General features: G+C 31.9%; 2 protein-coding genes across 4 annotated transcripts in view; one reads left to right on the top strand and one right to left on the bottom strand.

The window, feature by feature from the left end:
- Positions 1–274: 274 nt before the first annotated feature.
- Positions 275–8,317, top strand: LOC148277006 (uncharacterized; the record flags this gene model as incomplete). The annotated part of the gene is made up of 3 exons (XM_088233464.1): positions 275–470; positions 852–1,010; positions 1,107–8,317. Coding segments are annotated over 3 exons (1,765 nt in total), but the record flags the coding sequence as incomplete, so codon positions are not given.
- Positions 7,174–23,778, bottom strand: part of LOC148277005 (choline transporter-like protein 1) — a 29,837-nt gene continuing 13,232 nt past the window's right edge. Inside the window, exons 3-14 of one of the 3 annotated variants that reach the window (XM_088233466.1) lie at positions 19,671–19,810; positions 18,133–18,281; positions 15,988–16,077; positions 15,574–15,728; positions 14,614–14,722; positions 13,566–13,806; positions 12,616–12,741; positions 12,325–12,431; positions 11,984–12,240; positions 9,943–10,109; positions 9,584–9,676; positions 7,174–8,859 (exon numbers count right to left, since the gene is read on the bottom strand). In XM_088233466.1, coding sequence (XP_088089592.1) covers positions 8,662–8,859; positions 9,584–9,676; positions 9,943–10,109; positions 11,984–12,240; positions 12,325–12,431; positions 12,616–12,741; positions 13,566–13,806; positions 14,614–14,722; positions 15,574–15,728; positions 15,988–16,077; positions 18,133–18,281; positions 19,671–19,745 — 1,767 coding nt within the window. In that variant the 5' untranslated portion in view covers positions 19,746–19,810 and the 3' untranslated portion in view covers positions 7,174–8,661. Of the gene's footprint in view, positions 8,860–9,583; positions 9,677–9,942; positions 10,110–11,983; positions 12,241–12,324; positions 12,432–12,615; positions 12,742–13,565; positions 13,807–14,613; positions 14,723–15,573; positions 15,729–15,987; positions 16,078–18,132; positions 18,282–19,603; positions 19,811–23,778 lie in introns of those variants that run through there. The other 2 variants (XM_088233467.1, XM_088233465.1) reach the window with 2 other exon arrangements.

Here is a 23,778-nt window from a genome sequence, read left to right as displayed (position 1 = left end):
AGGCTCTAAAGACACATCCACACAATAATAATTTCTAGTAACATAAATAGCAAACTCCTCATCTTTGCCCCAAGTACAATTCTTGAAATGGTGTTGCAGACTACAAATCAAGGTTCCAGTCGGATCAGTCGTAAAAATGAAATATCAAAAAAGCCAATCATTAAAATGTGTATTGAATAGTAATATTTAAACACATTTCTCTATTGTAAAGGCCAGGAGGGACTAGTGTTAAAAATATATACATATATAAAATTTTGGGTATATGTAATTCTAGATTAGAACAAAATGCTCCATGCAGACCAGAGGCCCTCAGTGTAGGAATCAACCCTGCTGTAGGCCCTAGGCGCTCCGTACCGGGGGGTGCAGGGGACAACAGGTCGGGGGCCATGTCCGCAGGCCCCAAGCTCCTGGCACCCCCTTCCCAAGGTTTACTGCTCTCTGTCCCAAGAACACCAACTGATATGCCTCAGGTAAAAGACAATAAAACTTTCTTTATTTTTTTTGCCTGAGAACTATTTTCCTTAACAGAGAAAGAAAAGTAAAATACACGTATCATTTGATTTCTTTATTTAAATCTTGTGCATATCGACCGTATTTAGGTCAAAGGCAACCACAATTCTGGAAAAAGGCTGTTTTATTATTTTTAATTTGTTTTAAACCAATTGCATAGGTGTTATACACATTCTAGCAAAAGGATTTGAACTGTAAACGTCTATTGAAGAAGTCCAGAATGTGTGTTCTACGCAATTGGTTTAAAACACATTTGAAATAATGAAATCACTTTTCCAGAATTGCGGTTAGAAGTGTGGTTATCTGAACACGGTCGTTACACTAGTTGTTTCTTGTTATAGAGAACGAGAAAGTGCAGTATAGTGCGGGAAGAAGAGGATGATGAAGAAGGTCCTGGAAGGCGCGGCTCTCGCTCCGAGGGCCGTCTCCACCTTTTGGCTCTCCAGGAACGTACCCAGGATACTTGTGATGCCGCCAATCTCGCTAGTGCTATTACTAAGGCAAGAAATACGTATACTTTAGAAACATTACCAACATTTTCGTAGAGTATTTTTTAACTACTGTGATTTTAATTATTGTATTAATTAATTTTAAAGGTTAATTTGGACGATGAAAATACCAGAATGAGGCTAGGAAATGCTGGCATGGGAACAACCATGGGTTGGATGTCTTCTTTCGGGAAGAAAAATAACTGTTATGGAGAACACGGCCGACCCAAGTCTGCTGTCGAATCTGGAGTTTCCATCGGTACTGATTCAGCACCGACTACTTATTCCATTCCTAGGATTGTGAAAACGTCAGCCAGCTTGCCGAGGGGAGACACTTTAAAGAGCCCTTTACCACTGCTGTGTGAAGATGATGCTCCTATGACAAAGACCATAAAGGAGGCATCTACGATAACTATACCTATTCGAGGTAACACACATATCCCGGAACCCGCTCCGCAAATATACAAAACTATGCCTTCCCCTATCAGACCCTTGAAACACTCTATTGATGATAGTAACATATCCGCTAAGCACAAGGAGAGTGAGGACATTGCAAAAGCCAGTCTTTATGCGCAGAGGAGAACCAAGTATCATAAGAGTCATCGCACGGCGAGCTGCAGCTCCTCTGACGCATCTGATGAGGATTCCGATGGGCGGAAGAAGCGTCCACCCGAGCACCTTAATACTCCGACACATAAACCCATCTCCCAAAGGAGAGATTCACACGATGACTCGAGCGATTCCCAAGAGCAGGGGGCTGCCGGGGGTCGCGGTGGGGGGGAGGGCGGGGGTCAGATAGCTACTCACGGCGGGGGAAGCGGGGGTGGGGGCGACACGCGGCGGGGCGGAGGTGGTGGCGGAGGAGGCGGGGGAGGAGGCGGTGGCGGCGGCGGTGGCAGCCTGAGCCGGCGCCACCGCGGCGGCCGGAGGGCAGGAGAGACTCGCCTACGAGAGAGTCAGTCTCTCAATCGTATCACCGAGGTGCAGGAAGCGGATGCTCTCCCAGTTGCTCAGCAACCGGCTCCGCGTCCTCGGGGGTTCTTCCACCCGGGCCGCTTCTTCGGAAGACGTCCCGCCCCGCCTGAATCCGACACAAAAAAAGATACCCCAAAGTCGACCACTACCAACGAATCTTCCACTATTCGTTTTTTAAGTTCATCTCCTCGTCCCGTGGCAAGGACTGAAGAGAAGGAGAACTGCCACAAGGTCACCACGACAGAAAAGCGGGGTTTTAAAAAGACACGTTTATTGAGCCGGTATTTTCAAGTTCATAAAAAGTTGTGGCCTCCTGGGCTGTTGGGGCGCGGGCGTCTCTACAAAGCCCAGTCATGCGGGAGCATCGTGCGAGACAAGATCGCGTCTGCCGGAGCGTCCAGCTTGCTGCTAGTAAACGAGCTGTGTCGGGAGCGGCCGCTGGTGGTGGAAGGGCAGCGCGCTCGCATTTCGCTGCTAGCTTCTGGGGGGACCCCCTTCGCTGTGTGCCGCCTCCACTCTCAGCAGTGTTGCGGTCTGTGTTGACCAGAGACCGACTCTCTTCGTAGATAAAATTTACAGACGTGTTATATTACTTTAAAATATTTATAATCTGTTTTGTGTTACCGAGTATGTGAGAGTATTTAATATTTATTATAGCCGTACCCGCGGTACTTTGTAAATATGAAATAAATTCTACTGTTTTACGGTAATGTAAAATTTAAGCAAATTTTTTGGATGGTGCCAAATTTTACTAATTATCACGGCTGTCCTTGTAAATGCGCGGTATCGTAAGATGACCGTCTAACACGTTCTGTTGTTATCTCTGGACGATTACGACTGATTAGATGTTAATAAATTTTATTTAAGCGGTTTGTTTAGCCTCTCCTAGCGATACCGTCAATAAGAAAAAGCTATAAACGTTTTACTGTGTATATAGTTTGATTTACTGTATTGAAGTATTTGGATTTCTAGCGTTTCGAGCCGAATTTAACAATGATAATTGACGATATGTGTACATATTGAGATTTAAGACTTCTTGATCCGAAGCTTTATACGCTCTTATTATGCTTGTTATATATTATTGTCTTATTGTCAGTATTCTTAGTTCTACTTTAATGTTTCCTGTTAGACACTTGTTGAAAGATTTCTTTTCTATTTATTAAATATTAGAAAGTAAAGTTAAATTACTTTCTGGACATTCCTATTTAGCGTTGTGGTAAAAGAGTCGTAGTCATATTGTGAGGTGATTATTTATATATTTATATTCCTAAAGACAAACCATTCTTTTACCTATTACCAAACTTTTTTTAAAAATAAATTCTCGGTTGATTTTTAATTGGATTTTTAAAATATCTAGAATAATATTACCACTGCCAGATCTATATTACGTATGTACAACAAATCTACTGGGTAAAATTTAAACCTAATTAACTATATTAATTGTATGCAATTTTCTCAATCATTCAAGGTTACTATTCTAATACAACTACTTATCTACTATCTCTAAATATGAATCTGACAAAAATATTTATTTTTTTTCTAGCCTTTTACATTAATAATTGTATTTAATAAGTTCTCTATTTTTTGTATTTTTTAAAGGCTATTTGTTTATTTTAATTACATGGCTCACTAACTTTTTTGAACTACTTATTACTTTTAAAATTATTGTTGAGCAATTTAAAAATTGACTTTTGAAAAGAAAGTAGTTTTTTTAATAACTACTCTTTATCACGTTTTCATTTGCCGGATATGTGAAATAATTACCCTGACATGAATGTCCTGTCCTTTACACAGCCATGAATGCTATTGTAACATCAATAAAAATATATAAATTAAGTAAAGTTTAACATTTTTTAAATCTCATAACATCTTTAATATAATATGTTATATGTATTGTGTGTAATTGTGCTATTGTACTAATAACAGTCCAGTGTTTTGATTTTCTTTTCCTTTAATTTCTATAGTGTTTCCATCCATGTTGGTTTTTTTAATAATTAAATATAGCATAAAATATTTTGAGTGGAAAATGCATAGCAATAATGGAATTTTGTAATGCATAAACAACAAAAAAATGTATTCAAGTACTTTAATTTTTATTTCTCAAATGGAAGTATGATACTTGTGACATCATCAGTACTTTGCGTAGTGATGATTTGGCAAAATTGTATAACAATAGCTAATTCTTAACGAACTGATCATAATTGAAGAGAGCATTTAGATTCAACTGCCACTAGATTTGCTAACTTCATTTTATTTGTCAAGGCATAGGTCTAATTTGATTTCGAAAGGTAAATATCAAATTATAATAATGCTGTGAATATTGATTACGGGCATTATGTTGGCAAAATAATTAGTGAGACAACACAAAACATGCTTTGAAATGTGGATAAGTTTTTCATATATTTTATTGAAGTTTTGTTTGTATTTTGATCATGTCCGAATAAACTTGGTAAAAATACAATTTTAAGTTGCACCAAACTTTTCTATCATTTCATATTGAAGTATTCTGTACAATATTCATCAGTTATTTTTTTCTCCAATAGACAGATTTCAATACTTACCTTACTGGAATTTTTCTATATCCTTGTATTAAAATGAAAAGCGGCAAAAATGGTCCAATAGAAAATAAGTTTTAAGAAACTTTTATTTAAGTGTGCTTTTCTACTTAACATTTACTTTTTATACTGAAATTATTGCTCGACTAAATGGGAGATTGACAACATAATATATACATTTAGCTGCGAAATGCCAGATGTATCTTCATTGTTGCTCAAAAATGATTTTATTTTCTCAATAAAATTATTAATTATTTCTGTAATTCGTGACAAAGCCATTGTGATATTTTTTATGCGTAAATGAAAAATCATCAAAAGTGTGATCTATGTTGTGAAAAGTTAAGGTTTTTGAGATTCCAATCAAAAATATATTTGATAATGGCGTTAACGTGAGATATTAGGAGATGTCGTCCTTTATCCTTGATGACTTTTCTCTATCTCCACAAAACTTCACTTGCGTTTTGGGACTAGTATTCTAATCATGAATTATCGCTAACTCTACTTGAAATACAATGTAGACATGGTATTCTAAAATAGTTGCTTAATAAAACCATAAATCTTTTTAAAGTGCAATAAAATTTTAAGTACTGATTTTACAACAAATGTTACTGAAATTAGTGTTTGGTGTTCGATAGATTTTTAAATTGTATGATTTATTTTGGTGTGACTCTTGTTCTTGTTGTGTTGATCTAAATTTCATAACAACGAAATATTTTAATGTTGTTTTACAAATTAATTTATGAAATTGGTATATCTTGTCTAATAATTGTTAATACATAGTATGTAAATCAATCTTCAACCTAACTTTCTCCCTGCAATTTGATTGACTTAATTTTAAACATAAAACCTAGACATCAAAACGTCAAATGTGCATAATATATTTTAACTATTTTATTGATCTTGATATATTTTTTTAATGCTTTGGTAAAATGATTTGTTTTTATTTTTAATATTGTGTTCATACATGTGCATTAATTTGATAAGATAAATTTACTAAAATATTTTTGTAATAAAACACATTTTGCCGATGGAAATATAACTTATCTGATGTGTAAAATAAAATACACAGCACTTGAACAATTTTGTTTTTAAATAACTGTTCCCATTTAATATGTATATTAATGAACAGAGGCGTGTTTATTATGAAGGTTTTACTCCAACAATATCAAAATATTATAGTTCAATTCTAATTAACCGATTATTTATCTCTGTGACTATTTGCTAGATTTCAATTTGTTTGTTTGTGTTTTTGAAATAAATAAAATAAATGTATAATGGCATACCATATTTTGTTTTGCTGAACAATTTGGTGTCCAGAATAATATTTACTCGTATGTATGTAGAAGTCCACATATTATTTCATCTCATACTACTTATTTAAAGATTGGAGAGTTTTGTGATGTAGGTAGTAATGTTATATCTCTAAACATATTATTGTGATTGTTATAATATAAATATCTATATTCATATTATTATGTTTATTGCGAACATTCTTTGTTTTATCATTTACATAATATAATAAAATAATTGTAATACATAATATGTAATATAATTATTTTAGAAAGAATATTAATATTTCTTATAGCCCATGTATTGAAGTACAAAAGCCCCAATTGCCGATCACTGCCTTTTTTCACTCAGTAAATGCAAATAATCTATATATTATAATATCAAAAATCCCGTTGATCTATTGTATTCTAGCGAGTACAAAACCTATTTTTTATAATATGATAGTACATAATGTGCATATGTATTCTAGTAGCGTAATAATTTCATAGCTACCTCAATGTATGTCGTGTGTCTCTTTAGTATTTTTACATTTCAAAAAGCTCTTCTTTTTTATAGAAATAGATATATTCTTTAAAAAAAAAAAAAATTTTAAGATAATTTACCCAATAAATGACCATGTCCAAGATCACTTTCTTTAAGATTGAAGACATTTAGTGATTTTTTTGTCCATTAGAGTCAAAGTTTGAACATATGAATTTTTAATGCAGTCTTTAGATTTTTATATTTTAAATAACATAAACCAGAATGCCTTTTGTAAACTCTAAAAAGCGATAATCATGATTTTCATGTATCGTTCAGTTCTACATCAAAAACAAAGCAAAAATAAGTGTTCAAATGTTTGAGGTTTTTGTTAAATTTTGCATACTACATATTATATAAAATTGTAAAAATGTCCATTTACATTTTGTGGTCAATGTTCCTTTTCTGAAGTCCTCAAGGCAAATTAATTTTCACAGAATTTCAACTATGTAAAATAATTGTCAAAATATTGATTCACTTTAATCGATTTATACCACCTATATTTAGACCATGTAATTTAATTTTTAAATATGTAAATGATTCTATTTTTGTGAATTTAATTATTAACACAGCAAATTAATGTTTTTGGGCTTATATTTGTACAAAATAGCTCATTTAATTTATTGCATATGATTTCAATACAATATTTATATCGCAGTTTTGTTTAAACTTGGGTAGTAATTCAAAATAGTATCAAATTATATGTTCTAGTTTTGCTCGGTGGTGAAAGAATTTGACTAAAACAGCGTGTTTCATATTAATTGAAATATTTAAAAGAATTATCCAAATAACTTATAATTTAAAAAAGGAGTTCAGCGTATCCTGTACTGCATTATGGGAAAATACAAAATGAAATATTTAGATACTAAAAAAGCATTTGAAAAAGTTATCTTACCTCTATATTACGTAATATGTACACCAATTTTGAAATAATCTAACAAGTAGTGAGATTTTAAACAAAGACAGTGGAGATTTTCGTGTTATTATAAATATGTAGTGCACAATTTTTAAAATTCACTTTCAATTAGATTTTTCAGGTGCTCGTGAATATTATTCAAATTTTATAAGAATATATTTATGCATACATTTTAGGTTCAATGCATTCTTCCTAGTTATCTCAATCTACGTAATAAACAAACTACTATTGTCTAAAGAGCGATACATTTTTTACTTTGTAATATTAAATTGTATAAAAGACACTCGGGGGCGTAGATGAACACAAAGTATTTTGTACCAGTAGCTGTCACTTGTCCAACATATTATATAGGAGAATATATCGTATTCCCCAGTATCGGTACTGTTTCGCACTACGCACTAGAATTGTAGTTCTCCTTTGTGTTATACCATCGTATGTAATGTAGGTTGTAGGAGATCAATAAAGCTTTACCAAACTTAAGATTTTATTGTAGTTTTCAATTTTACAGAATAAATAATATAGACATCCAACTATGAGCAATAAATAAATCGAACTATTGTACTTTATTACATAGAAAAAAGTAATATAATGTGGTCAAACTTATAGATCTTTATTAGGACCAGTGTTCATGTAATTTAGTATTTATGTATAATGAGTAAGATATGTATCTAACTGAAATAGTATAACATTTTATTTCATTGATGCTATGTAAACTTCTCAATAATTTTATTGTTTGTTTGGTAAAGCAAAACTGTCATTAATATAATAATACATTTTAGTATCCAAAAGTTATTAATTATCTGAATAATATTAATAGTGTGTGTGTATAGAATCATAAATGTGTAACATGAATGTAAATTATTTGAGTGTTTTCTCGGTGTAATAAATTGAATAAAATATATGTAAATAGGTGTATAGTGTATAAAGTAATTAGCGAGCTGGCCTTGCGTGTATCCTCTCACCAATATTGTAATATTCATAATATGTAATCATGTGCTTATTATGTTTGGTGTACTGTTGAATTTGTAATCTTAACTCCAATACACAAAATGTATGGAATAAAATTTGTTTATTTTTTTACCTTATTGATTCAAAAATAATAAAATATGTATTTAATGTGTAAAAATAGTAATATCTGTTACGTCTAAAACAATTTTATTCAGTATTTTTAGTGCAGTTTTAAATATTCATTTTATTTATAATATCACTTTAATTAGTGTAAATATAGGTGTAGAAAATAAAAAACCTTTTCTAATATTAATAAATGGTTTTAAGAATAAATATCTTTCAAAAAAGGTCTTCGACCGATTTTTGTAATGAATATACATTCACATAGTATAAATTAATCTAACCACAGCCATGGATACAAAAACAAATTATTTCAGTTTCCTGTTTTGAGAGCATTCAATTAACTAATACCTCCTGAAATAGTCTTAACTGGTCCCCAAGCTTCCTTTGGCTTCTCCGAGTTATCAAGTATTTCCAGAGCTTTTTTGCTGTTCTGCACAAACTCCATCAACCCTCTACTCATGAAGTATGGCCGGGAGATACCGTCGTTTCTTTCACAGTCCTCACAGAAGCATAAGAAAATTGTATCAATAGCCATCTGTAAATGTTAATTGTTTGTAATATGACACAAGTGATAAACTTTCATTAATACAATAAGTGCATGAAATATTGTGTTTTAAAAAACGTGTTCATTTTTATAAATTTATAAAAGAGCATCAAAAGTAAAAAAATATGGAAAAGGTTATATAATATGGACGGGCATGACATACCGATATTTAGGGGGATTATTTTTCAGGTATTTTTATCGACAAATCCACTCCCTTACAATGACCTACCCCCCCCTCTTTAAATGGCCGCCATTTTTATTTTTACGTTACGATTACGCTAGTGCATGTACAAAAATATCAATAACTGAGTACGTAAATATCGCAGAACAATAAATTTGGTGTTATTCGCACGATAACATATTGTTCTAGCGCCTATTAAACAAATTTTATTGATACCAACTGTAAAACATACCTAAAAACGTTCAAACACCGAAAAAAGTATGCGAACAATTGTTTTTTTTTGTGCATTTCCGCACATCATTCAAAAACTAGTCGGTTAAGTGGTAATTTTTTTATGCTATTTCTACAGCTTGTTATGGTGAAAATGCTATGAATTATTGACTAATTTGTTGTAATTTTTATTTTGTGTCCTCTTGTTCTCTTCACTTCTTTAGTTATAATATTAACTTACTGTCCCATATAAAGGGATAATTTCGGTAATTCAATTCTTTTAAAAACTGTGTGTTTTATAACAATTTTCAACATAATATTCACCTCATAAACTGTCATAAAACAGTGTGAAGTGAGATATGCCACCACTCCTGCTATTCCAAGGGGTACCCACGTGTGTTGAACACCTTCTTTTTTCTAAAACACAAATATTTAATAATGTACAAGTACCATACTTGGGCAAATGAAGCATCCGAAACAGAGATTACATAAAATGGGAAAATATATTGATGAGTTTGATATTCATTTTCCCTAAAAAAGCTGCTTACTTACTGATTGAAATATTTTCCATGTTTAAAGTTTAACTCGTATTATAAATTAGAAATGAAAATCGTATGCACATTTTTGAAACATATAATATTAATGCTAATAAATATAGGATTCGGAGAATAACAATAAGATACCTGTACAAGTTCTATGCCGATAAGAACTGTGACCATAACGACAAAAACTTTCCCCAAGAACAGAATGAAATCTCCGACGGAGTTGATCGCGACCACTCTGAGAGCATTATTTGCCAACAACCCAAAGGCCTTTTGTCCCGCTCTACAAAAACTGTAGCCAAATATAGCTGGAAGAAAAAATACCTCATCAAATATCTCAATCATACAACTTCCAACTTCAGTTTGAAATCAACAAAAACCGTAGGTATTTAGGTAATAAAAAATAAATATCTGTTAAAAAGAAGTACGCCTTTTTTAATAAAAAATATGTACAAGGCCAACTAATTTAACATAGAAATAGAAATGTGTGCATAATAAGAATGATCACTAATGCACAATAAATTGAAGATTTGTAACTCTAGAGAATTAAAAAAACGTCAGAAATGATTATATATACATTTCTATAGATCTAGACAGAATATCCTGGGTATTCTGCTAAAAAGCACTAAGTCAAAATTTTGTTATTTTGACTTAATGGTGAGGCTATACTGTTGAAAAAATACTTTACAATCTGCAAAAATCTATCCTACAACTATAAGTTGAGATATTTTCTGTAATCCGTTCAGGGAAAAAGCACCAAGGGACAAGGGACGCCGTACTGGTGGGCCATCAATAACAATATTTCTGATATATTCGGCGGAGCTTATGGAGCAGCACTGACTTGAGAAAAGGTGAGATTGTTGGTAGGCGACATGATATCCTGGGGATGTGTAGTAAGTGATGTCTACATGCTTCACTCAGGGGCACACGTGGCAATTATTATTTTCTTTCTTTTCTCTTTTTACTAATTAATTATTATTTTACCTAATGTAATAGGATCTGTACATTAGATAAAATGATTACATCACTTTTTTAATTAAAGAAAAAAAAACATTTCTCACAAAGTGACTATAGTAGGTACAGTGTGACTTCAATTTGAATTCCTTACTGTGGTATTAGGTATCAGCGAAAATGCACTAAGTCATGTCAATCCACTATTATTTTGAATTTTTTTTTCTGAAAGTTCAGTTATTATTTAAATAAAATGTAGTAAATAGATCAATTTACCATTTTTTCAAGTTGGCTTAGTAATTTTTAGTATTAAAAAAAAGAAGTTATTTCGTTACAAACTTTGAACTTCAATTATCTCAGAAGTAGTAATTTTGACTTAGTGCTTTTTCGCAGAATACCCACGATATGGAAGTCTAGACATTTACAGGGCTTATAACTTGACGTTGGATAGTTTAAGTGATCACTTATAACGATTTTGCCTATGAAGAACATTCAGTTTTCTTAAATGTTGCTCTTTGCAAATCATATTGATAAATTTCGGACACATGGACATGGTTTTATTTAATTTTTTTCTAAATCGAAAATAAGTTTACACATAATATGTATATTTGTACATTTGAATTAGTGTGATGAGGAGTTACAACTCGTGCCACACCTAATATTAGGTCCAATTTTATTTTAGTCGTAAAACACAACACACCTTAAAAATATTGCAATTTAAAACAATACATTTTGCCCTTCCCTTAGGTTACTGAATATTTATGTATAGTTACATCCCCCTATGATGTAATTACCACTCCCTATCGTGTAACCCGTACACAATGGTCCTTAGGAGTGGCTATATTCATTATACAAATTTACACTCAAGGTGCAGCTTTTATGTAGTTAAGGGCTAATTAATTTATGGCACATTGAATCATTTATTCCAGATTTATTTTCTGCAATATATTCTAGTCAAAGGTTATTAACACAAATCATTAACAATATAAATTGTGGTTGTGGTCCCGTGACTAGTATTGCGGAGTTAAAGATCAGAGGTCCAAGATTTGAACCCCGCTCTACCACAACTTGGCTTCCATTTTCCAATAGTGAGTTATTTACAACTTGTTGAAAATGGCACCAAACTTTGGTTAATCATAAGAATGCAAATACTGATTTTTACAATATATATGTAAATAACTAAACAACTTCATCAGTAGTTTTGATATTATCTTCAAAAGTTTGCACTTACCTGTTTCAATGTACGCATTTCTCGACAGATACTGCAGAAACTTTTCAAAGCAGTACAGACAGCATTGGCAACATTTGAATATACATTGTGCCAGACTATTTGTTGAACCTTTGAATTTTTTCTGAAGGATGGTTAAAATAGTTCTCAACATTTGAACAATTGCAATTAATAAGGAGCCCAGTGCCACGGTACCCAAGTGGAATCTCACTAGATTATATAAACTTTTGGTTATCGGTGAAGACAAATTCTTTTGATTTCTGAAAGGCAATAAATTCACACATTTTAATGCTGATCTCACACTTCAGAACGTGAAAAATATTAAGGACCATAGTTTGAATTACCTAGTGAAGAACCAAGTGGCCACGGCTCCCGCTATAAGCATGTGCTGACACCCAATTATAAATTGTGTGAACCAAAATAAAGCAAAAAGGTTGTACCATCTGCAAACCTGAAAAAAAAAACAATTTACCATGACTATTGTTGTTATTTTATTATTATTATAGTATATAAATATTGTATGCAAAACTTATTTAAGAGTGCTTAGGATAAAATGTTATTAATTGATGACCTTCTAAGACATTATTTAAATAATAATAAATGAGGTAATTTTAGGGTTTAAGTTAATCAATTACTTTCATGGTGATATCCTTGCGGTAATGGAAGCTTTGATTGGTTTCAAGAGTTATAAACCCAGCACTTTCCACCCATAAACTCAAGTATATCCACAGGCCAACAGTAAGAGCCAGAGCAGCGAAAGTCTGGAACATAAATGAATAACATTAATATGATAATTTTATTGGTGTTATTAGTCTCATTGATGATTGAGTGGAAAACGATGGTTGTTGCACAAAGGGAACTGTAGAAGGAATACCAGTTGAAATGTTATCTCTAGAGATAATCACGTGAAGGTAAGAGAGATAATCACGTGAAGGTAAGAGAGATAATCACGTAAAGGTAAAAGAGATAATCACATGAAGGTAAGAGAGTCGATCTTATTATTTTTATGTCTACGGTAATGTACAAATAAAAACTTTTAATGAAGCCTAGACTTACACATTCCTTCTCAAAAATGTTTTCCCTGTCTGTTGCAATAAATTTGAATCTTAATTACTCCCTAGGGAGTGAAATCCAGCCTTGTCTACATGCATTTGGGCATACTCAAAATATTGTTAATAAAACTAATTTCATCGTCATTTCTTTTCCGCACCTAACGGTGCATAGGGCACTGTATTGGTACACCAATCGCAGCGTATCTTAATCATTTTTGTTACATGAAGGTAAGATGATCAGTCTTATGCTTCAGATGCCAGTTCAAGTCATGTCAACCACGTTGGGAATCGAACCCGAGACCTTATGCGTGCTAGGCAATTTGCTGACCACTACACCACGAGGCCGACAAAAAAAAACTAGAAAGTAAAACTAAAATAATTTTGAAAAACTCAATAATTTATGTGTTATTATTTATTGAATATTTCTTTTATATAACGATTAATAAATTATTAGTATTCTTTTTTTTTTGAAGATAAATTCATCGTGTTCCTGATGGGGTGATTTGAGTAATAATGAAGCAGAATCTGATTACCATAACGGGTTCAAAGAGCAATAGTGGCATACTGCTGATAGCTTTCCCCGCCTCCTTGAACAATTGTATGACGAGTCTGATCCTCTTCCTCATGACAAGTAAGACGAGAAGTACCACAGCCGTGACCACAGTGGCCAGGATCGAGTATGCCAGGTAACTGTACACGCGTCGCTTGCTCACCTCATCTTGCGATTTCTCCTCCACCTTATTCAGTTCATTCCTCTCACCTGCCCAAGTCACCCTATGATAAAAAAAATCAATAAAGTTGGTGTTCGACAATGTCACAGAAATTAATGACAATTTGTTTTTTGAAAAGGGATGCAATTTTTTTTCATCATCAACCCCTCTTTCTCATCCAGTGGTGCATAGGGCAGTGCATTTGTAAACCACATGTCGCTTAGTTTGATCGCCTGTTACATAAAGGTTAAGGGTTCATTTTTAGATCCAGGAACAATGAAATATTGCAATTCAAAAAACCTTTAAAATCAATGTTTCACGTCCACCCTGCCAGGAATCGAACCCAGGAGCTAAATAATGGTAGGCGAACGCGTCAACCACTACATAAGAAGTCAGACTTATTTCCACTTGAATAATAATATGATATAAGGTTAATAATAATGAATCGGTTGTGGTCTCGGACTCACGGCTCAAAGGTCCGTGATTCGAATACAACTCTACCCCAACTTGATTCCCATTTTCTAAAAGTGAGTTATGTACAACTCGTTGAAAATGGCCCTCTAAAATGAAATATTTGGGCTAATCGCTATTTATTAATCGCGATAACCGCAAAATATTTTTTTACCAACCAAAAAAAAAACATTGGTAAATTCTACAGAATAAAATATATAACATTATAACGGGCGCAGACGCGGGGGATTTAAAACCATAAGGTCAGCACCTTAGATTTTATGTTCACGCAAAACGCGTAACACCATTTTAGTTTACTTTTTTTTTTGACCTTTTTAATCATCAACTATTTAAGTATACATTGTAATATATAGAGTTTCAAAAAATTACTATAGGATTATATGTTTTCCCGGGAACTTACCACAGGAAAGCAGTTCCAATAATTGTAGAGAGCGCGACTCCAACGAGCACAATCCATATCACAAATCCGACCACGAAACGGAACAGTATAAGAATTATAACTGAAAACACTGTAATCAAAACAAATTTTCCGTAAAAACTGATTTTCATAGCAATTATTTTTATGATACATTATTTTATATATATTATAAAACAGAAAGTGAGTTTGTTTGTCCGTCACAAGAATTACGGAAAGTCGTAGGGACGTGAAATTTAGATGTCATTTTAAATATAATTTCATGGGTTAGCCGTACTATTTTCAATCCAAATATGTATAAAATCAAACTCATTGGCTTTAAGTTTTGGTGACGTAATTTTAGACAAAACACTTAAAAAAGCAGTTTACAGATTAACCGTGCTATTTCCAAGAAAAACACTTCTCGATTTTCTTTGGTATAAAACCAAACTCATTAACGGTAAGTTGTAATGACGCGAAATTTCAAAAGTTTTAAGAATTTCCACTATTCTGCAAGGTACACGTGTGAAAGGTAACACGACAGTGTATTTTCATTATAAATGAAAATTGAGTTTGAATCGATTACAAGCAAAGACGAAGATAAATCCGAGATAAGTATGTAACAATAAAAAAAAATGTTCGGCTTCAAGAGCAAGATAGTAGACATTACATAGTTTATAAAAGAATCACTTGAAGTAGTCAATGACAGGGTCAAATAACTAATGTAAGGCTTGCCTCGGCACGGGACACCCCAGTGAAGGAACATTATTATGCATAAAAAATAGAATACAAACAATGTAAAAGTGTATAAATAAATAAGCTCTGTAACCAACTGATAAAAAAAATAAAGCACACACTTACATTTTATCGGAAAATAGTTTTATATATATACAAAATACACGTAAAAATTTTCCGCTTGCAATGTATAAAAAAAACAGGGTAGAAAATATATAATGCTGAACTTACCAAATGCAATAAGACATAAATATACTATTTCTTTCCAACAAAGATGCAAATCTTCCGTAACCTCTTCGAAAAAGTTCGATATTCCAGTTTTAGAGAAAAATGTATTTATAATCTTTTCACTCTTTTTCGGAATACATCGGTTAAAAAATTCTCGGCTGAAAACAATAAACATCGATTCATATATTTTGCATCGTGATAAAACACATTAAACGTCATTTAATACCTTCTTGTTTAAATGTTTTGAACAGTATATCACGAATAAAAATTCATTATTTTTTCCGTGACTCGATTATAATTATTTATAAAAAAATATGCGAGTATAAGGTATATAATATTATGGTTCCATATTGGTAGATCGCGTGCAAAAGTATGAAATAGTGGCATTAATGAATGACAATATTAGTTTGCACTCACAATGATACATCGTCACATTTACCGACACAAGCCCGGTGTAGTTGATTACTTTCTACGTTAATCTGCCCGCCAGCACTGATGACCAGCAATCTGAAAAATAACGCGCGATACATGTATGTGATAATTAGCCCTGATGCGCGAAGATGGACGCTGCGATGCGATCCAAAGTAATGAGTTGTACTCATCCATACACGGGGCATAGTAACCCAAAACAGAATTAACACGTATCTATGCTTGTCCACATGGGGAACTTTATGTAGGTACCAAAATTGATTTTCCACTTTAAAAAAAAATTGTTTTATATACCTATATATATTATTATTCATTAAAAAAAAATAGCACTGGTATGCATAACATAATATTAAAGTCTCATAGCACCTTTAAAAAAATAAAAAATGTTAAATGTTTCCTGCGGTCTGATTCTGAGTCCGTGCTATCGCTGGTTAACGCTGAAATTGACACGGCCGCGCTTTACTTCGAACGTATATATAGCACCCCTGTTAACACGAGCTCGTGTTTATTTATCACGAACTTAGAATCAGACTGCTGGGCCCGTTTTACAATCGGAAGTTAAATATACCTGTACCTACAAAGTAAAATCAAATATTCTGTATGGAAAATATATGTATGTACACATTTCTTTCTTTCTAAACATGTTCAATTACAGGTTACCGACGAAGATACTTTAATTTTTCATTCAAATATACACATTTTCGTACATAAATATATTTTTTAAACGTTATACTGTCTCGATATGTACCGATAAAGATAGCATTTGTAATCGCGGCCCTGAGGTTGCTAGATTTCTTTCATTTATACACGAGTATAAGCTTTGAATATGCTATCTTAATTTCATAACGTATATCGCCCTTATACAGGTTGTCCATTTTTCAATAAATGAAAATTATCACTTTAATTTAAAATACAACAACAATAACGAATGTATTGTTGCTCTTTTGCTTCGTTAAAATATACGAGCTAACTTGACAAAGTCACAAAAAAGTTCTGAGAATCACACATGTGCTTAAATAAACACATGTGCACACATGTAAATAAACACTTTTTTCAGGTACCTACGTCTCTAATATAAGTTGAAATTTCGTAAAAAAAAAAACCAATGGAGGCAAAATAACCGAACGTAATTCAAATATAAGCAGTCTTTTTTTTTAAAATTCTATCCCTGAATTATTTCTACAAATCTAAGAAAAAATAATTTAAAATCTTAAATTTCAAAACATTAAAAAATATTTGTACATCCCAGTCTTATCGAAAGTATGTATTGGGTGCTAAGATAAGTTGTGTCATTTTTTTTTCAAATTTCAAAATGAGCACCAAAAGTAAAAATAAAATAGTAAAGGTAGTTTTCATTCGAAAGAAAATTTTCTGCTCTACAAGACGTTGTGTTTGCTTTTTCATTACATAATATATTATTTTATTTGGTTTCAAGCCTTAAAATTGGATGTCAAGTAGACGAAAATGAGCATTTTAGACACCTCGTTCTGATGTTCGCATTAAATCGAGGGAACAAAGCCGCCAATATTTGAAAGCGGTATTTAAAGACGGTAGGATGACAATATCTTAAAAGCAGAAAATTTTACAATTTCTTTAAAATTTTGGCGCTCATTTTTAAGCTTGGAAAAGAAGCGGACAAAAATTATGTTAAATGTAGGTTACGCGACAAATTTCAGTTATGGCAAAAAAAACAGAAAATCTCGATTCGCTCGTCGGTTTATTAACTGAAAATTTAATTTGACTTTAATCCGGTAAAAATAAATAAATCTACAGAAACTATACGGAATTTGAAGAAAACAACTAATGGGATCCACAAAAAAACTTATTTTGTTTGTTATTAAAATACAAATACATACTCTTTTGACATAATTAAAAATTCTCCCAATTTTTTAGTATATGCATTATCGTCATAAGACATTTACGCTGTTAACTTTTTTTCTACTAATTATATTGAACATTTCAAGACCAAAAACATGCCCGGCGGAAAGTTCACTATTTTGTAAAAAACCGCACGAAAATCGGCGCAGTAGTTATTTAGTCTATCGAGGACAAAAATATGAACATTGCCTTTTATACATATATGGATTAATTATTCATGTCTAAAATTGAACAACTTAAAGTAAATTTACGTACCTTTTATTTGTCATATCTTCCCTCTTGCAGCTACTTCTCGGGTCAATCTCATCCATATTGAGCCTTCCACATACGTTAGCACAGTCATCATAACCGTTAATAATCCTGTAAATGTCTCCATAGTAAATGCAGTATCCTATGAGGCCGACCTGTGTATACAATAAAACATATAAAATAATTAGTATTTTTCGCAATGCAAACCTATCTTAATTATTTAGATGAACGGAAGCTGATCAGTTCTAGGAAAATTAAATATTTTAGTTAAAAAGCACATTTGAATATATATTATTTTGGATATCGGTAGTGAAATTTGTGTATTCAGCGTGGGAAAAATTTAGCTTATACTTTTTCAATTTTTAATATTGTTTGGAGACTCATTGGATTATTAAAAATATTATTAAACTAAAAAAAACAACGTTTGTTGAGAGAACAATTCAAGATGCTACTATATTTTAGTTTAGTTTAAAAAAATATAAGTATACAATATTACTACTAAATACAATTTTTTATATAAATTTAATACGTATATTTACATTAACGTTTCCCATTACGTAAAATAAAAAACAATTCTTGCGAACATAATGGCGAGTGATTTAATAATTCATCATCATTCCCTTTTCGCACCTAATGGTGAACAGGGCACTTCATTGGTAAACCATTGTCAGCGCATCTCGATCATTTTTGCTAAGGTAAGATGATCAGTCTTACGATTAAGGTGCCAGTCCAGGGACTACGAAACATTCTAGTGTAAAAATACATTTTTAAAATAAATATTTCATGTCAACCATGGCGGGAATCGAACCCGAGACCTCTTGCACGGTAGGCAAATGCGCTGACCACTACACCACGAGGCCGACATATAATTACTGAGACCTTGTTATAATTATTATATTATGTACATTTCTGGCACTTTCAAAAAGGATATTATTATATTTTTAAATTACGTAATTTTTTCCATATTTCAAATATCTACCATACAGGAAATTTTAGTTTTCCGTAATAAATCGTTTTCACTGTCGATGTATCGATTAATGACTCCAAAAATATAACTGTTTATTCAGCTAATTACAACTCATTCAATTAATTCTTACCCATGTAGGTGTTCAGTGAAAAACTACCTCTAGTTACCATTTTTTTTAAATAAAAATCTATTTTTAGTCTAAAACTAAAGAAAAGATTAGTGAAAAGACTAAAATAATTGTATTTCGTATCTAACAATACTTCAAATGTTTCTTAATATTTGTAGACTCGTAGTTTTTTTAGATAGACAGGTTCGTGTCAGATATTATAAATAAGTGTTTAAAGAGTCTTTTGACTTCCACAAATATCAAATTATCTTTTTTGATATATCGACAGTTTTAATTATAAACAATATTTTGACTTCGTCCAAATGTTTGTGATAGGGACTGGATTTCACACCCTAGGGAGATATCAAGATTAAGAGGAAACGCGGTTTCACTTTTATTCATACAAAGGTATTCTCGTATTTTCTCCCTGGATTATGGCACTAGGCAATGTTTTTTTAACACACTACAGACCACAAGTATGTCTCTATCGTTTTGCTTTTTTGAAGAATTGTTTCTTATGGTAGCTAGGACCATCCAAAAATCCATAAAAGGGCCTAGTTTTATCTGCCGTCTTCGGATGTGCGGTATAAATCGACACAGAAAATTTCATTCTGAAACCAAAGAGAATATTGAGAAAGCTAAAAAAAACTAAATTAAATCACTTAAAATCTACTTAAATCAACAAAGTGTATAATTAACAAAAGGTATGTATATAGCATAATCTAGACGGAAATGGCAAGTGTGACATCGCGAGTCAAGAGAGACACACCGCTTACTTCTTAAATGCCTGCCCTTGCTGTAGGAACACATCGACAGTACCGTTTCGTGAGATTTCGTTCACCGTTCTGAGGATCCTTGGCAGAGTTAATCCGATGTTAGTTTTATAATTTCCCACAGCAAAGACAGGATTGGTACGCAAATTACGGAGAGGTGCATTAAGGTTTATCTGAGCAAGAATATCAAACCAGTTAAAATCCTTCCGAATCCTAAACTGAAGATATGAAAGTACTCTAGACGATCATTATTGTTGATTATGAAAGTATTTGATCCGATTGTAGATATTAAGGATTTTAAATTTGGCATTTGCAAGAGAGTGACAGAAAAACAATGTTCAAATACTTCATCAAAATAAAATTGTCGCATACCGTGTTAAGATAGAGAAATTATATTTGGATTAATCATCATCAAACCCTTATCCCATAGGGCCCTGTATTGGTAAAGTAAATACATCGTATTTCAATAATCTATAAGTGCCAATTCCAGGAATAATGAAATTTTGCAGTGTAAAACTTGATTTAAAACCAATATCACATGTTAACCCGACTGGGAACCGACCCCAGGACCTCAATTAGGTAAGTGAACAAGCCTACCACTACACTACGGGGCGCTCTTATCTCCACTCGATTTTCCTTTTCAGGATTTTCATCTGAGAGCAGCCATATAGAGTCGAAACACTCGTCCAAGGCTCTGTTTGTATTTCACACACATAACTGTAGTCTTTACCCGCCCGGAAACAGAAAATTAAAAAAGATTTATATTTGTTTTAATAATTATTAGTCTGAATGAGATCTGGGTTAGGTAACATTCAAGTAAGTATAACAATGAGATTCGACCTGACAACCCTTTGTTGCTGCTACCCTAACCATTTTGTCCCTGATAAATTATACAAAAAGTTTGTAATGAAGTCGAGGTTAGTTTAAAATAAACAATTTATATCAATTGGTATTTACATACCTGCTTATTTCTGATTGCTATCTGCATATATATATATGCACATAGGTATACATTATACATATATATCATGTGTAAAGTACATCCCTGACACCATTAATGTAAGTATACAGGCCAGTACCCTTTGGAAATAATACATTAGCTAGAGACATGACATCACCAACTTTTTTGGTGGTGGAAAAATCAATTTATTATTGACGATCATTACCCCGACTCGCGACTTTTCCGATTAGTATTTTTTACTTTATTCAAACAAATTTCTTAACACACGGGTATTTCCTCAGGTTATGTAAGCACAAGTAATGTGAAAAATTTCGAATGATAGTGAAGGATTGAAAAATATAAAAAAACTATTATCATGTACTATTTGAAAATAATACCAACAAAATTAATTTGAGAGTCCTCACTAAGGGAACCTATTGTAATGAGGATTTAATAGAGGAATTATTAGCAGTTTCAGCGATGTAATACTAGGCAAATATTTTTACTTGGGAATATAAAATTCATAGCTTTTTAAATCAACCTATGTGGGAGAGTTTAAAAAATCCAAATGTTGTGAATATTGTCCTTATTATGTAGGTATATATTTTAATATGTTACTTGAATAATCATTTTACATAATATATGGACAAATGATTATAGTAGCGAATTCAAACAGGTAATTATTGCCGTAATCCTAAAATATTTTACTGTTTAAAAAGTTTTGTAATCATTTCGACGAATTAATCATCTCCAATCAATTTAATCCCAGTCAGTGAAAAATTCACTTCCCCCTTTTCTCAATCCAATAAAGTGCATATAATGTACTTCTGGATTACCTTCTTTCAGCACAAAGATGCTAAGGCTACCAGATTACAGAGAGCTCTTTAGGGCAGCTTTTCTCGTTCGGTAACGAGCAACTTTTCTGTGTATGTGGGCACCGCCAAGGACATTTATGTCCTCAAATGCGGTGTGCGGTATGTGGTGGGCAAGCTGTCAAAAAAGTGCGTAGTACTACTTGACATTTCAACAATACCCAATGAGCCAAAATTGAATCTGTTTAAAAATATATATTTGTTTATACTAACGTATACAACATTCATAATGTGCTTATGTATACGTCATAAGATGTACGAGTATGTAAGATTTATAATCTTAATATGCATCTTATAATTTATTATTTTAACTATGTTATACAATTTGTACAGATTGACTACGACCGTTGAAAAATCTATAGTTCTTTTAATAATTTAATAATTAAAAAAGGAAAATCGACATTTCTGTTTAACATCTATGCTTCTATTTAGTTATGAATGATTGTGTGGGATTCGATATAATTTAGCTATTATTTATTTACACATCATTCCTAAAGGCTATAATTGAACTTTTTATTAGGCTTTAAATTAACTATTATACTTAAATAGAAAAAAGTCTTGTATTTTCGCAAACAATATATTATTATTTAATAACAAATCAGTAGTTTATTTGTATGTCTAAATATAATTAATCAACAGTACCTACACTTATGAAATCAAATATTTATTGTATGATTTGTAAAAAGTCTATCTTTGCGTAAAAAATAAATCAATTAAACCAAACTAAAATTGTCAAATGCGTTTATATAAATACTCCTCGGCACGAGTTTTCCCAGCGAGGAATATATTTAAATTAAACTGCATAATTTATTCTGGTGATATTTAGAAAAAAATACAATACGACATTATCTATTATCACATTATTTAAAAAAAAAAACATGTTTAAAAAAAACAATTCGTGCCGAAATCCTTACCATAAATGTTTTTTACTTATTTGCATCAGTATATGTTTATTTGCAATAAAAATTAATTTATTGAAGTCGCTAAAATAATTTTTAATCTTATTGCAACCAGATAATATTTAAAAAAAAAATTGTGAATAATTAACATATTATTACAAGCAATACATTTATAAACATAGGCGAAACAAAACATTGCAGGGCCAGTGATCCTTTACACTGATAAAAATATATAAATTACAAAATAATATTTAATAAAATTAATGATCATTTAATAGCAGTCTATTATATATATATATATAGCAGTCAAATTGTTTTAGAAAAAAATAAATTATAGTATTATATTATGTTGTTTTCATACTCCAGTGCATGTAATATCGTGGACATTCTTCGAAAAAGAATTATGTAAAAAATTTGCTGTTTTGACTTAATGATGAGGTAATATTGTTCAGCAAATGCCCCACAATCTACAAAAATGTACTTAGTCCTATCTACACTACAGGCTAAATTATGTTCAGGAAATGAGAAAACAATATTCCGCACGAGTCTTAAAGTTGGATCCTTCCTATCGAGGATACTGACATCCCTGAAAGAAAATTAAAAAATCAATAGTAACCTTCCTATGTTATTTATGAGTCAGCGAAAATGCTTCAAGTCATAGCAATACACTTTTATTCGGTAAAAAAGAAAAGTTATTTTTTTATTAAAACATTTTTCAAATGTAGTTGATATATCAACGTAGCATTTTTTATATGGCTTTATGACGTTTAGTTATAAAATTATTTGCACAACAAACTTTTAAATTAACATATATCTGAACAAGTAATTTTATGTACGAACGGTACGTTTAGAAACCGGTAGACATAGAAAAGTCGGTAAGTGGTTAAATACAAACATTTAATAACATTAAATAATTTTGACTTAATGCCTTTTCACAGAAAGCTCTCGATATTACAATACATTGTCACTTATACTCGTATAAAAGGTTAAATAAACCTTATGAATGGATTTGTAGGAACTTATATTTCTCATCGATTAGCATAAGTCGGCGAACTGCAAACTTTGTTTGGTACAAGACACAAAACGAAAAGTCAT

This window comes from Micrasema longulum, unplaced genomic scaffold (genome assembly GCF_059751315.1).
Source record: "Micrasema longulum isolate JH-2025_06_02 unplaced genomic scaffold, ASM5975131v1 h1tg001108l, whole genome shotgun sequence".
Classification (NCBI taxonomy): domain Eukaryota; kingdom Metazoa; phylum Arthropoda; class Insecta; order Trichoptera; family Brachycentridae; genus Micrasema; species Micrasema longulum.
The sequence above is the reverse complement of the archived record's forward strand: the minus strand, read 5'-3'. Positions and strand labels throughout refer to the sequence as shown.